Here is a 15,630-nt window from a genome sequence, read left to right on the forward strand (position 1 = left end):
CCCACTGGGCAGCACTGTTCAAGCCTCCACGCGCATCACGCTTGCTAACAGCCCATTGGCCAAAGCGAGTCATGTGACTGCCTTGGGGTCACACAGGGAGGGCCCTACAAGGGCACTGATGGCGGTGAGGACTGACAGCCCGCTGCCCCACATGCTGCCTGACGGGAGAGGGAAGGCTGACCAAGAGGCTCCAAGAGTCACAGTCACAAGGTAGTTCCGACATTACAGCAAATGGTCAGGCCCCTGAGCATGTCCATGGGCTGGACCAGCGTGGCCATGAGAGCACCACCCTGAGGGCCCCTGGAGTCCAGAGCGGGCAGAACACCAAGGGCACTCCTCAGCCCTGAGCGGAGGTGACTTCCTGGGAGCGGGCGTGGGTGGGCGGAGGTCCTGGGGTCTGCTCAGAGCTGGCGTGGCGCCGGAGCCCACCACAACCACAGCCACACGGGCTGGTCTGGACCCCACGGGAGGGGAGGGGCACAGGTGGGCGAGGAGGAGGGGCCGTGGGCCTCGCCCAAGGTGGATTCGGGGTGGGCGGGAGGCAGTGCAGCGCCTGGGAACACAGACTCGCAAACAATCCAGTTCCTGGTCCCTCCACGGCCACTCCTGTGACCTTTCTCAGGACGAGGGCCCTCCCGCCTTCCTGCCACGCTTCCCCGGGGTTCCTCTTCTTAGACTACGTCTCCTCACCTTCGTGCTGGAGCCAAACAAGATGCCACACGGGGTATCTCCCGAGGGGGCTCAGAACATGAAACAGATGTGGGTCGTCAGGACATTCGCATTCTCCACGGTCGCCAATGGTGGGATTTATACACGTGTGCTGGGCAGGAATTTGGGATGGAAGGAATATTTATGTATTTAGTTGTTATTGATCAATGTACTTTGAGCCTGGGCTAGAGGGAAGTTGACCTCAGTCATTCTTGGGCTTCCAGAGTGTGGGAGTCCCAGGCTTCCTGCTGCTGGTCGGCCCTGGCATGGCCCTCAGCCTCTCTGCCATCATGTCTGCATTGTGTGGGTGTAAGAAACTTGATGCATCTAGGAGTTCTGGAAGCCTCACATCTCCAAGTGCAGACAGGACTGCCCAGGACCCTCAGACACGTCTCCCTAGGGAAAAAAGAAAATTAATGTCACACACATAAAAAACCAAGAAACCAACTCAACTCGTAATCCATTCGTACAAATAATAATAGCTAAATTTGACTGCCTACTTACTATATGTCTAGCACTGTTCTAAGTTTCTTACCAACAATTAACTCACTTGATCATCACAACCTCCCTATGAGGTTGGAATTACTCCCATTTTACAGATAAAGAAACTGAGTCACAGTAGTGTTTAGTAGTTTGCCCAAGGTCAAACAGCTAAAAAATGTCAGGATAAGGATCTGAACCCAGGTGGCCTGGCACTCTTGACTTCTCTGTTCTCCGGTCTCTCTAAAGAAAAGCACAGCCTGCAGAGGATTGCCAAGTGGCGAATCCAGGGTCCCTCTCACCAGGGAGTGGAGTCCCAGTCTTGGAGGTGTCCAAGTGGCTTCGCTCTATTTTCCTCTGGTCTCCAAGCCCATGGTCCTCGGTCCTTCTGCTGAGGGTCTCTACAGCAGACAGAAAGGAGCACTTAGAAAGCGATCCAAGATGGGCAGAGCCAAGGTCAAAGGTACCTTCGACACACCTGTTATTTCAGGCAAATCATCACGTGGCATCAATGTGCAACAGTAAACCTCCAGTGCCCTGGACCAATCTAAAGAAGAGGTGTTAACCAGAAAGTGAGTTGGGTGGGAGATTGCCCTGAGGAGGGCCCCCTCAGCTCTTGTGCACCTAAGCTCAAAGGAAACTGTCTCCATCAAACACCAGGAAGTTTGTTCTCACATAAGTAGGTCCCCAGTGTTAGCAGGTGCTTCAGGGCTGTCTTAATCCAGGGACTCTGACCTCCACTCTCAGAAATTCTCTCTCCTCTTCACTCCCTAACGGAGGCTTTACCCTTAGTTCAGCTTCCTTCATGGCGGCAAAATGCTGGCAGCAGTCCCAAGCCTCACACCCACATGCCCAGATGTCCAGAGAAAGGGAAGGTGTTTCTTTCCCTACTGGCTCTTAAGAGGGTGGAATGTTTTCACATCTCACTGTCTCCAAGTGGGCCACCTGCCAACCACCCAGCCAAGTGAGGACCAGCTCTGGGGCCCAGGATAATGCCATGTGCTGATTGGCTTAGGTCTGGATTCCTCAACCAATCACAGTGCCCAAGACAATGGGCTGACACTTGGACCAACTGGGCTGAGCACTGGGACAGCGATGCTTGGAACAGGCCTGGGGAAGGGGATGGGGGCAGAGGCTGGTGAGAGATGGGCAGATGGACCCCAGGTCTAAAAGGGGAAGAAATTAATCAAAAAGGAGGCAAGCCCCCCCCCAAATCAGACTCTCTGGTTCAGGTTGGTCCTTTGCCTCAAAGGCTGGGCAACTAGGCTGGCTTGTGTCCTGCCATGGGTCCTTCTGGTATGGTGTGACCTGATGGCCTAGAGGCCAAAGCCAGAGAGAGAGAGAGAGAGAGAGACAGGGTCAGAGAGACAGAGAATGGCTTTGGGTGCCTCTCTTACAAAGCCCTGGGGCAGGACCTGGGGTCCCCCGCTAATATCTCGCAGCTTGGAGGGACATTTACAATAGATCCGTTCTGGAAGGATTTCCTGTTAAGTGGGGCCCTGCTTATCAGGAGGCCAGTGACCTGGAACCCCTGCTGCCTGGCAGATGTGTTCTCAGTGATGATTTTGATAAGCCCAGATGAAAGATGTGTTTAAATAGCTGAGGAGGCTGGAGAAGCAGAAACAGCATCGGTCGAAGGGCCCCCACCTCCGCCCCCCGCCCCCCCAGACTCCCGGGCTCCCTCTGCTCCTCGCCGGAACTAATCACGGTGCCGGGGCCAACACCATGACCCAGATGGAGAAACAGTGTCATTTACATGTCGGCTGGCGCTGAAAACTTTTCTGTGGCCTAATGCCACACACAAAGCCCGCTCAACTTAAAACTGGGCAAACGTGCCTTGCTCTTTATTGCTTTGAGGGACATTATCACCAAAGCGACCACATGGTATAGAAGGAAACGGGCTCATTGGCCAGACACACAGCCTTGGCGTCAGCAAATGCTGGTCCCTTCTGGGGCTGCAGGCGGTGACCAGGAGCTCAGGAAGACCACGTGCAGAACGGATTGACGGGCTTCATCTCAGAAACGCAGTTTTAGTGAGATGCCCACTGAAGCCACACCATACCGTGTTATGTGTGGAGCTTTCTGTATGTAAACATATGACAAATGAACAGGGAAATTTCAGAACATATTCACCGGAGAGGCTGCCTCTGCGGCAGGGGCTGGAGTCTTGGGTGGGCACAGTATTAATTCTGCCATCAATACTTTTCTTCTCTCCAAGTCCTTCCCAGGGTTGGCGGGAATGGAGGCCTGGCTGCAGAGGGAGATGCGGTTTGATGTCTGACCTTGTTTTGGGTTTAAAGGCATCCAAGTAAACTTGTGTCAGCAGTTAGAAGTGCGTCAGAGCCAAGCGTCTCCAACTGGGCCCGGAGCCATGAGGAGAGGAAAGGCGGCGGCAGGCTGGGTGCCAGCGTGAGCTGAGTGGAGGCTGGAACTGGGCTCCGAGAATGGGATCCCCTTGGGGACAGGAGACGGGCTTTCCTATGCCACCCCCTCCCAACCTAAGTCAGCTCCAAAGACACAGAGATGAACACTGAGCTGAGCCCAAGAGAGGGGGCGAGTGGGCAGGAGAAGGGCTGAGTTGGGGAGTGGGGGAACAAGATTTCCTTTTCAGCCCCTGTGAGATACGAGGCTCATTTCATTACTTCTGGGGAAACTTGGAACAGGTCTTCATCACCCCCTTCACGAGACAAGGAAAGGAGGCTTGGAGAGGCCGAGGGGCGCAGCCGGGCTGGTTGAACACATGCTATCTGACTGCAGAGCCATGTCCCGTGCAGCCAAGGAAAAGGATGCCTCTAGATATGGGGGACACAGAACATGGAGGTGCTGGGGGATGGGACGTGGGGAGGGCCACCTCTGGAGTTGGCCCTGCAGGGCACGCAGGGTGGCTCAGCCCTTCCTTTAGCAGCTCCCTCGGATATCGGGCTCCAGGACCAGGCCCTTGAAGCCCAGAGAAGCCCTTCTGAACTGGGTCTAGGGCCAAAGAATTCAGCAAAGGGAAGGCAGGGGCTCAGGAAGCATCACACAGAGACCATGGGCATCTGCCTTACAAGGGATTTATATCAACCCACAGGCTCAGCCTGAGCTGAGTCTCCGTTAGAAGATTATCAAGAAAAATGGAACAATACAAAAGGTGTCACCTAACAAATGAAGGTTTCCAGGGCAGGCAGGTGGGGCCCGGGATAGGTCTCGGGGTGTGGACATCAAAGGGCCTCGCTAGCCCGTGGCTGGAAACAGCCGCTCTTTAGCTGTTCACTAGGGACCTTTCCTTGTGCCACTCGAGGTCCCAGCCGAGTGCTGACTGCCGCATGGGATGGACTTCCTTCCATACAGACCTGCTGCCCGGCTGCTGCCCGTGCTGAGAGGGGTGTGACATGGGGAGGACAGGCAAGGCCCCAGACAGCACGCCTGACTCAGACAGGAGGGCAGAGCACGCCCAGCTCTGTGCCCATCGCCCCAGTCCTTGTACCTCCGTGTGTGTTTCTTTGTCCAGCTGGTCTCAACTGTCCACCTGGAGGGACTGAAAACTTCCTCAGAGCAACATACCGGGCACAAGGTAGGGATACGCCCAATCTGAGGCTGCAGGTATAGGCGGAGAGGTTGAGGAGGGCAAGCTGAGCTCATGGAATCATCCAGTTATCTAGCTTGGGTCTGGGTAAGAATGCAGGGCTCCTTTTCTTTTTTTTTTTTAAGACTCTTTCTTGTCTGCAAAAATATCACCAAGTCTGCTCTACCCTTCAGTTGGAAGGAGTCTTTATTTTTAAGATGCTCATCCTGGCACATTCGAGCCACAGAGCGGCTGGGAGCCTGGGGAGAGCTTGGAGGGCCCTGCCCCACACCCAGAGGGCTGGCCATTGCTTTTAGAACAAGGATGGACATTCTAGTCACAACCCCTGGCCCTGTCAGGCCAGTCGAATGCCTCAGAACAAAGAAAACATTTTTTGATGAAAACATTTTTGGGCACAAGAATGATTTTTATGAGCAAGAGTTGTTTATTTAAGAAGAAATGTCGATGCCATCATAGGTCTGCAAGAGTCACGTGGCCCAAGAAGTGTCTATACTTGCTAGCTTCTCAGAAGTGAGCACGGACACCCTTTGCGCCCGACCACGTCATGATCAGCTACTCAGCCACAGCCTGCCCAGCTGCCTTGGCTGGAAACGGCGATGTTTGCAGAAGAAGAACAGAGCACAAGACTCCTGGGGAGTCTCCTCCCTCCTGCCCTGTCAGAAGCGACCCTGTGGGATGGGGAGGGGGTGAAGAGCCAGAAGCTGGAGTCCACGCCCAGCATGGAGGCGTCATCTCATCTCACTGCTCTTGGGTTCCATCCAATCCCTTCATTCATTCATTCACGTTGGACGAGACATGTCTGATCGTTGGAGTCTCCCAGGAGGGAGGCCTCATGGGTTCTGTCTCCCCAAGGCTCTGTGTCCTGGAAGAGCCTCTTTCTCCTCCCCGTTACCGTGGGACTGCAGTGTCCCTGGAGCAAAGGCAGTTGGGCTTCCCTCTGCCATGGCCAGAAGCAGCTCCCCATCTGAGAAGGGAGGAAGTGCGGACCCCGGAGGCTCTCAGGGAGCCCCGTTCTTCCTCATCAAGTGAACTGCTTTCTCCAGTCCAGCAGCAGAGGGAAGTTTTGAGGGGACGTCCTGGAACCTCATCAGGCCTGCAGGATGGGCCCTTGTCTTTGCTGAGCTTGGAGGGGAGTTCCTGGAGGGGATTCCTGTGGCCAGCACCCCGTCCACAGGCACCAGTCACCACTTCGCAATGTCCCTGCCTGGAGCAAACAGTGGATGTGAACAGGGTGATGTTTATACTTACGTGATTATAAATGTGGTCCCTTACCTCTCTCCCTTTCCCTTTTCTACTAATATCTGTTCACTCCAAGGACTGTAAGTGAATACATTACGAAGGTCTCAGAGGCACTGGCCACGTTCCCTATGTATGTATCTCTGCAGGGCGTAGAACAGTATCTTAAATATCACAGATGTTCAGTAAACAGTTCTAGAACAATAGGACCTGAATGTCATTCAGGCAGCTGCTCATTGTGACTGCATGGGAAGGACTGCATTGGGAGGAATAGGATCCTCATACGTAAAGAAGGAAGTCACCTATAGCATCAGAGAAATGGGAATAAATGTCGCAAGAGTCAGAGAAGAGAGCCTGCTGCTGATCCGCAGTGGTGAGCAGGGACGCTTGCCCTGCGGAGGGGAAAGTGAAGAGGTCCAAAGGCATCTGAGCCAGAGAGCAAAGAGTAAGCGAAGGGTGGCCACGTGTCCCTGGGCTCCGACTGGAGTCCACACAGTCACTGTCACTGGATTGGGTAAGAAACAGGCCTTACCAGGGGATGTGGGCCTCTACCAGCCAGACTCAGCGAGAAAGGGGGAGGGATGCTCTGCTCTCCTGCATCACACAGAGCAGGGCAGGCCAGGCTGGCGGGTAGATGTCCCAGTGAAGCCTCCCCGCCTCTCATTCCCCTTTTCCATAGGGCTCGTGTGAGAAGGCAGCCCTGTCACAGGGGGAATGCCTGGACCACTTGGTGCCAGCAAGTCCGGTGTGTGGTGCCAGCTGTTTGCAGGAGTAGGCTGGAAACGCCAGCTACCTGGCAACTAGAGACCCGGGCCCAGGAAAGGTGCAGAGAAACCACTTGTCCCAGAGGAGGCTGAGCCTGGGAGTGGCTCCTCTCATTGGAAGAAGGGGGCCTGGGTCCCAGCAACACAGAGTGACCCCCTGTGTTTGTAGATTGCCCTGCCCCCGTGAGGTCATCTCTTGCTGACCTCCAGATAGAATTGATAACTTTGAATTTAAGAAAATAAGAGGCTCAGCAGCACTCTGTATAAGAAGTTCAGGAAAACAAAGAGCGGAACAGGTCAATGCAAAAATGACTTAGTCGTAGGATAAGTAACAGAAGGCAAGACTTGTCTGTATGTAAGGGAATGTGGGTGGCACATTTATTCTGAAGTTCTGGAGGACAGGGGACAATTTGTCATGTGAAGATGTCACACATCCTTTCCGCCACCCACTAGGGCTAAGTGCCTTAGACCCATGTGACTGCCCAAAGCACCCTCCCAAAGGCCACACGTGCCCTCGGTGGCGGCGCCCAGGCTGCGAACCTCTGACTGGAGAGTCCTGCGGGCTCTGTGTAGTGATGGTGGGGGCTCAGGTGGGATGGTAATGAGGGCTGCCTGGGTTGGAGAAATACTGGTGGGTGAGAGCTGGCTGACTCTGGCAGCTTTCTGGACTTGGGAAGCTGGTCAGAGGGAGGAGTCAAGCATGCCTCCTGTTGGAGGCCAGCGGTGGCTCCCAGGGGGCAATGCCTGGATGTGGGGGTTAGGGCTGGGGGCCGGAGAGGAGTGCTGCTGGACTTATCTTTTGTCTGTTTCAAGAAGCTTCACTGAAGGATAATTTACGTACCATAAACCCACCTTCTTCAGCGTAGAATTCAGTGGCTACCGGTGTACTTACAGAGTTGTGCAGCCATCACCACAACCTTGTTTTCATGAGCTGTAGAGCTTTCACGAAGTTGAGGAGGCACACCAGGCCTGGGGGGTGTGGTCAGGCCATCTGGGGCGTGGTCAAACCTAGCCTGTGGGGGGTGTGGTCAGGCCACCTGGGGCGTGGTCAAGCCTGGCCTGTGGGGAGTGTGGTCAGGCCACCTGGGGCGTGGTCAAGCCTGGCCTGTGGGGGGTGTGGTCAGGCCACCTGGGGTGCGGTCAAGCCTGGCCTGTGGGGCATGTGGTCAGGCCACCTGGGGCATGGTCAGGTCACCTGCGGGTGTTGAGAAAGCCCCTTCTTCGAGGTAAATGGTGGGAGCCATGGGCCACCTGGGGACTGTGTTGACTTAAGTGGTAGAAAGACAAGGAGGAGCCAAAGGTATAGAGAGATGGGAGGAGGAGCCAGTCGGGCCCGAGTTCAAGAAGAGAAGGGTCAATGAGGTGAAGACCACTGGTGATGCAGAAGAAGATGGGAGGGTGAGAGCAGTGTCAGAGGTTGGTGGAGGCAAGATGGAGTTGGAACAGGAACTGGAAGATCTCGTAGAAACCTGGCCACCTGTCTTTCCCTCTCCACTCCTCGTCTCCAGTCCTTCCTGCCTGCTCTACCTTCTCCTCTGACCGTTTCTCCCATCTCCAATCAGGTGAATCCAAGCCATGGCCACCCCTCCCCCAAGGACCACACCCAGTTCCGGGGGGCCTCTGTCCACTCTCCACCCTCAGCTGCCTCGGACCGGCATCTCCTGGGCATCACATGGAAAAGAGGGACGAGATGGCAACCTGCCCCAGACGCGTCGCAGCTTCTCTTTATCCCTGGGCAGGAAAGCTGATGGCTTTAGCAGCAGAGCGCAGCTACCATGCCCGAGGGTCCTGCTTCCCTGCCAGCCCTTGGCCTCCTCTGCCCCGTGTGCCCTTTGCTGGTCTTCCTTTGGTCCCGGAACATGCCCGCGCCGCTTCCCTGCCGCAGAGCCATGCGGGGTGGGGGGCGGGGCGGGTGATGCAGACTTCTGCCTGGACCTTGTTTCCCCAGCTCCTCCACCACAGGCTGCTTCAAGTCTTTCCAGCTCGGGGGCCACGTCTGCCGCATGCAGCCAGTCTCTTGGCACTTGCCGTTCTTCGTAACCCTCCATTTGGGTATGTTTATGTTTGCTGTCTATAACCTTCACTAGAACACCAGCTCCCTGAAGGCAGACTGCAGCTCTGTACTGTTCACTCCTGAATCCCCAGAGCCTAGCGCAAGTGAGTGAATGGGTGGAGTTTTAACTTCAACCCCTTTCACAATTAGACAGTGAAGACAGTTCTCTCTACTAATCTTCCTTTGGTACCCCTTTCCTCTTATAACAAATGTGACCCTCCCAATCTCTCAGGACTGGACAGAAGGTAGCTCTCTGCTGCGCTGTTATGCAGCTGTGGCTCGTTGTTTAGACCACTGGAAACCCTTGGTTTCCTTCGGATGTTGGAACCGTGCAGATTCCCATGCCAACTTGTGCCCTGCACGAAATGGAGCCTGGCAGAGGAGAGGGTCTGAAACCCAGCGGGGTTTATTAGTGTCTTAGCCAAGCCCTGGGCCTGGGGACAAGCTGCTGTCCCCAGGCTGTATCTCTTGGGGGCACAGCCTTTGAATCTGCTCAAAGCCAACCTGGCCCTGCCTGTTGGTCTCTTTCCCCAGAGCCCCAAACAACATGCTTCTTTCCTGTCTTGTGTGGCTTTTCTCATTTATAAGGCCTGGAAAAGGGAATCAAGTTTCTCTCCTCACTCTGCTACCTTCTGCTCCCCTGTGGGCTCTGAGACATGTTGCCAATCTGTAAATGATGTTTTAGTTCTTTCTTTGTTGTTGTTTTGGAGCTGTGAAGCCTGTGCTGTTAACACCAGGTGCTGAAAAATTAAAACTTATCATCAATCGCCATCATCAAAGAAAGATGGGGTAGAATGGTTTCAACTAGTCCCAAATTTCCTGGAGGAATTTGGCCTCTTGTCAATTCCCCTCTCCCGAGGCTGACGCTACTAGCAGAACAGAGCTCCCTTCGGCTGCCCAGGACAGTCTTGGGTTTACGCAATTAAAAATCCCACCCAGTGGCCTCAGTGCTAAGCACAAGAAAGGAACTATTTCTTGACTGATAATATATTAGTTGTTTCTTGCAATTGGACTGTGGGACTCTAAGAATAGTATATTTTTTCAGGAAGCAGAGTTTTAACAACCAGAAAGTTTAATTAAGCTTTTTCTGCTGCACTTTTTGTTTTTTAAAAAAAATGAGTTAGTAGCAGAAGAATATTTTTAGAACTGAAGTGATTATTTTGTGTAACAGATACATGTCTGAATATTCTTACAACTCTATGTAGGACAAAACATAGCTAAAGAATTGACTTCACAAGTCTTAAAGTATGACCAGTTGTTTTCACACACATCATCTCCATCACATCTCTATTCTATTCATTCGTTATTTATACCCCGCATTCTTTCTTCCAAAGTACAAGGTGGGAGGAGAATTTTTGTTTTAATGCTTTACAAACTTGGTGGACATTGAACATCTTTTTTTCAATTTCTTCTGCTTTTTCTGGTCTGGGCGGGCTCCCAGACTTGGGTCTCATTTGGGTTTTTTTTTTTTTTTTTTTTTTTGAGAGGCACCAGGATATCACTTAGAGGTCAATGTTTTGTATATTACTTCAAATAGTGAAAATAACATTAAAATTTTTGTTATGGGAAAGCTGCAGGTTAAAAAAGAAAGCATTCGTTTAACTAAATCTATGACGTGTGCAGTATCTCAGTAGTTTATGGTGATGAAGTACCAGATGGCATGTTTTCAGATGAAGGCTCTCTAGCTAGCTACGTTGGATCTTTAAGACTTTAGAGAAAAACATGACATAAAAGTGGTGTCAAATGAAGTTTCAGATTTTTCTCTAAGTTTCTTTGTATACAAGTAGAACAATGGTGATTTTAATATTGGTAAAGTGGAAAATGCCGTTTGCAACTTACAGCCACGACCACTGGTTATGATCATTAAAATATTTATCTACAAATAATGGGAATCATCTAATGGAAAGAGAGCAACTGATCCAAAGTAGAAATTATCCACGTTTGCGCAGATTATCTACAAGTTTGGCAAAGAGGCTGAGAAGGAACCTGTGAGAAACCTGAGGGTGAGGTGGGGCAGGACGTGATGAACTCTGTTTAAGGAATTTTCCACATCCTTCTGAGGTGAGTCTGCCAATTCAGATACATCAGTGAGATCCACGCGAAGATATGGGGCTGGGCAGGACTGTCCCAAAGGAAGGTGGCATGTGAAGACAACTCCTTGAGGTGGCCACAGGCACAGGCAAAAATCAAGTCATTTCTTGCTTTCTTCTTGATATTTGTGGTATCAGATGATTCTGATCTTTAATCTCACATTTCCATTGTTTAACTTTAGAATGAGTTTCAGGATTTCCCCAGATCTCTTCCTCTGCCAAACACTGCAAACCCAGGGACCTTTTGTAAAGGACCAGTTACCATTTCTTTAATGACCCACAGGGCTTCAGGCCTTTCCCTTCATCTTCAGATCTTCGCTTAGCTCAGCCTCCTACAGTAAAGAGATGCACTCCCTTTCAGTCTAGGTTTCCTAGGTTCTTCAGTGGAACTACGACCACCTTAGCCATCAAGACACAGTGCACCCGCCCATCCCCGTGCCGGTGAGCATCTCAGCTGCCAGGAAGTGAACGCCTGACACCAAATAACCCAGGGCACTGTGAGTCGGGTCGTAGTAGGGCTGGTTTGCTAGAGGCAGAGGAGCGTACCGATAGTATCAAATTCAATTTCTTTCCTTAAATTTGGATTCTGTTTCCCTAAGCAAGGTGCATGTTGTTAAAGCAAAAGAGGATGGAAAGAACACACAGGGACTGGTACAATTATGCTCACTGGTAAGGAATGCCTTCCTCCTGAATTGGTGGTTTTTTCCGTCATTCCCCACCCCACCTTTCTTTTCTCCTTGACCCTTATCTCTTCACTCCCCACACTTCCTACGCCTGCAGAGTTCCTCAGCCACTTGGCTGTGAGCCACCAAAACTCCCTCAAAGGGCTGGGTTTGCTCCTCGGCCGTGTGCCCCGCCCCTCCTGCTGCCACCCTAGTCTTTTTCCATATGCCTTTTTCTCGTTGGCACTAGCACATTTCTTTCTGTGAGCTGCCTGTTTTCACTGAAGCTGTATCCCATATCTTATTTTTGCAGCGATCCCAGATTATTATGCTAACTGTAAACGTTTTGGCTGTGAATTTGATGTAAATCATGTTGTGAATTTAATATGAAACAAAAGCTTAATTGATCAAATCCCAGATCATTTGTTGTTGTTGTTCTAGAAAAAAATATACCGAATGGAAATGTTTTGGGGGAAATCTCTTTACTGAAAACTGTGAGTCGTCGTGGCATACGAGACAGTTACACAAACAAAAGTGCATTTTGAATTAAATCCTACGTCAGGGCTCTAGTCACAATGAATCTGACATTAAATAAAAGGTTAAAGTTTTCCAGGACTTCTCTAGTTGAAAAGAGCTAAACTGAGGATGTATATTTATAAAAGTAGTAGCAATTTAATACTTGCTTATAAAAAGATTAATCTCCTATCAGTCTTCTCAAATAAATTGGCACTATATACAGAAACTGAGAGAAATTGATATTTTCAAATACAATAGAAACACATTTTTTGTTTAAAAATATGTTAAATATATATATAATATATTACATAATATTATGTATGTATTTTTATCAATATGGATTTTTACAAAATATTAGTTGAAGAAAGCAAGTTACAAAATTCGTTAAGATGCCACTTAAGTAAATCCACAACTGTATGTGTAGCATTCACAGAAAAAAGTGAGAAGATAGACAGATCCTCACCAAAAGGTGGGGGGATTATTGGGACGGTCAGCTTTATCTTCCTTCTTTTCTCTAGGCTACAGTGTTGCTTTTGTAATCAGAAAAAGGGCTACTATAATATGAATTACAAGCTGTGAAAAATTACATGGATAGAGAATTCTTAGAGGAAGACTGGGATTAAATAAAAAAGAGCAGGTTTTCATTTTAGGGTTGTCTACCAAGTGCTTTTATGCATGATTGGATTATGTTATCGATGTACAGGACTCATTAATCACAGCTTAAAACACAGTTTACCTGGATGGTTTCGAAGAGTAAGATCATACTAATAGTCTTACAATTGGATTTTATATTTTTCTCTTAAAACTTTTTACCAGACCAATCAACCAAAAAATAAAGAACATAAACTTGAAGAGTGCAAGAGTCCTGTTTCTTATATATAGTTACAAAATCCCTATGTTTTTATTTAAAATCTGGACACTGTTTTGGTCTACTGAATTAGACTACATACCCTCAAAGTGGGTGTAATTGTTTGGTCAGTACATTTAACAGTGACTTTTAATGGTTTCAGAGAATTATGAATAGCCTTGGATTGAGGTATTTTTTTAATACATGATAAAATAAACAGATACCCATAATTATGCTGAAAAGATATGAAATGACCAAAGCAAATATGACTTCTCAGTACTTTACAGAAGAGTACTTCCTAGTACTTTACAGAATTTTCTACTTGATTATATTTTCAAACACATTTATTTCACAGTGTTTTACTTTCAGTGGTCCTGAAGGGGCCTTCACTGGAATGGTGACTGCTCAATGGATTGAGTTGGAATGCTTGCCAACTGGGATGTTTAAGTTACTGTAGATTTGGCTTGGTGCTGGTGTTAACCAGTGAGCACAGACTCTGCAACAAGCTGAGTGTTAATAGTGAGTTTCCATCCACTTCACAGCCACAGTGACAAGAGTGCCATTCATGGCTTCTGGAAGGATTGTTGGTCTATCCAAACACAGTTTGTTAACAGGTATGTAAAGTAAGTTGCATCACTGGCTTTGAGTTTAAAATTGAGATATAGTTCGCATACCATAAAAGTCACCTCTTTAATGTGTGCAATTCAGTAGCCGTTAGTATATTCACAAAGTTGTGCAACCATCATCAATATCTAACTGTGGACCATTTTCCGCACCCCAAAAAGAAAACCCACACCCACTAGTAGTCACGACCCAGCTCCCATCCCCCCACCTCCCCACCCCTACACCCAGGCAAACATTAGTCTATGATTGTGACATTCTTTCACCTATTGGTAAATTAGGAATGTATTTTTAAATTTCCATATATTTATAACTTTTTCAAATTTCCTTCTCTTTATTTCTAATTTCATTCTATTGTGGTCAGACAACATACTTTGTATGATTTCAATCCTATTAAAAATATTGAGGCTTTTGAGGGCCAACAAACACATGAAAAGATGCTCAACATCACTAATCATCAGAGAAATGCAAGTCAAAGCCACAATGAGGTATCACCTCACACCCATCAGAATGGCCATCATCACAAAATCTGGAAACAACAAATGTTGGAGAGGGTGTGGAGAAAAGGGAACTCTCCTGCACTGTTGGTGGGACTGTAAGTTGGTACAGCCACTATGGAAAACAGTTTGGAGGTTCCTTAAAAAACTACAAATAGAACTACCGTATGATCCAGTAATCCCACTACTGGGCATATACCCAAAGAAAATCATAATCCCAAAAGAAACATGTACCATAATGTTCACTGCAGCATTATTTACAATAGCCAGGACATGGAAGCAACCGAAATGCCCATCGACAAATGAATGGATAAAGAAGATGTGGCATATATATACAATGGAATATTACTCAGCTATAAAAAGAGATGAGATGGAGCTCTATGTAATGAGGTGGATAGACCTGGAGTCTGTCATACAGAGTGAAGTAAGTCAGAAAGAGAAAGACAAATATTGTATTGTAACTCACATATATGGAATCCAAAAACGGTACTGATGAACTCAGTGACAAGAACAAGGACGCAGATGCAGAGAATGGACTGGAGAACTCGAGGTTTGGGAGGGGGCGGGGGGTGAAGGGGAAGCTGAGACATATATATACTACCAACTGTAAAATAGATAGCCAGTGCGAAGTTGTTGTATAACAAAGGGAGTTCAACTCGAGGATGGAAGATGCCTTAGAGGACTGGGGCGGGGAGGGTGGGGGGGAGTCGAGGGAGGGTGGTGGGGAGTCGAGGGAGGGAGGGAATACGGGGATATGTGTATAAAAACAGATGATTGAACTTGGTGTACCCCCCAAAAATAATAAATAAATAAATAAAATTTAAAAAAAAATATTGAGGCTTTTAAAATGACCTAACATACAATTTACCCCAGGGGATGCTCCATGTGCTCTTTAAACGAATGTGCATTTGCAACCTAAATGTCCATCAACAGAGGAATGGATAAAAAAGATGTGGTACATATATATAATGGAATATTACTCAGCTGTAAAAAGCAATGAAACTGGGACATTTGTAGAGACATGGATGGACCTAGAGACTGTCATACAGAGTGAAGTGGGTCAGAAAGAGAAAAATATATTAACACATATATGCAGTATATAGAAAAATGGTACAAATCAACTGGTTTGCAAGGCAGAAATAGAGACACAGATGTAGAGAACAAACATATGGACACCAAGTGGGGAAAGTGGGGAGGGTTGGGGGGGAATGAATTGGGAGATTGGGATACCGAATTGTACACTCTAAATATATGCAGTTTATTGTATGTTAACTGTATCTCAATAAAAGTTCTTTAAAAAAAAAAAAGAATGTGCATTTGCTGTTGCTGGATGGATTGTTCTATGCATGTCTGTTAGGGCTACTTGGCTTAAAGTGTTGTTCAAGTCTCCTATTTCCTGGTTGACTTCTCTCTAGTTGCTCTATCCATTATTGCAAGTGAGGCACTTAAATCTCCAACTGCTATTATTGAATTGGTTATTTCTCCCATCAGTTGCTATCAGTTTTTGCTTCAGTAATTGGAGCTCTGTCGTTAGGTACATATATGTGCATGGTTATGTCTTCTTGGTGGACTGACCCTTTTATCTTTATGT

At 48.4% G+C, this 15,630-nt stretch overlaps 1 protein-coding gene and 1 long non-coding RNA gene across 2 annotated transcripts in view; one reads left to right on the forward strand and one right to left on the reverse strand.

The window, feature by feature from the left end:
• Positions 1 to 793: 793 nt before the first annotated feature.
• Positions 794 to 15,630, reverse strand: part of LRRC28 (leucine rich repeat containing 28) — a 172,549-nt gene continuing 157,712 nt past the window's right edge. Inside the window, exons 8-9 of the mRNA XM_057721441.1 lie at positions 1,491 to 1,589; positions 794 to 1,104 (exon numbers count right to left, since the gene is read on the reverse strand). Of these exons, the coding sequence (XP_057577424.1) occupies positions 915 to 1,104; positions 1,491 to 1,589 (289 nt within the window). The 3' untranslated portion in view covers positions 794 to 914. The remainder of the gene's footprint in view (positions 1,105 to 1,490; positions 1,590 to 15,630) is intronic.
• Positions 11,502 to 14,749, forward strand: LOC130844980 (uncharacterized). Its single transcript, XR_009051300.1, has 3 exons — positions 11,502 to 11,565; positions 13,464 to 13,535; positions 13,907 to 14,749. It is a non-coding gene; the product is annotated as an uncharacterized LOC130844980 (long non-coding RNA).

This window comes from Hippopotamus amphibius, chromosome 2 (assembly GCF_030028045.1).
Source record: "Hippopotamus amphibius kiboko isolate mHipAmp2 chromosome 2, mHipAmp2.hap2, whole genome shotgun sequence".
NCBI lineage: Eukaryota > Metazoa > Chordata > Mammalia > Artiodactyla > Hippopotamidae > Hippopotamus > Hippopotamus amphibius.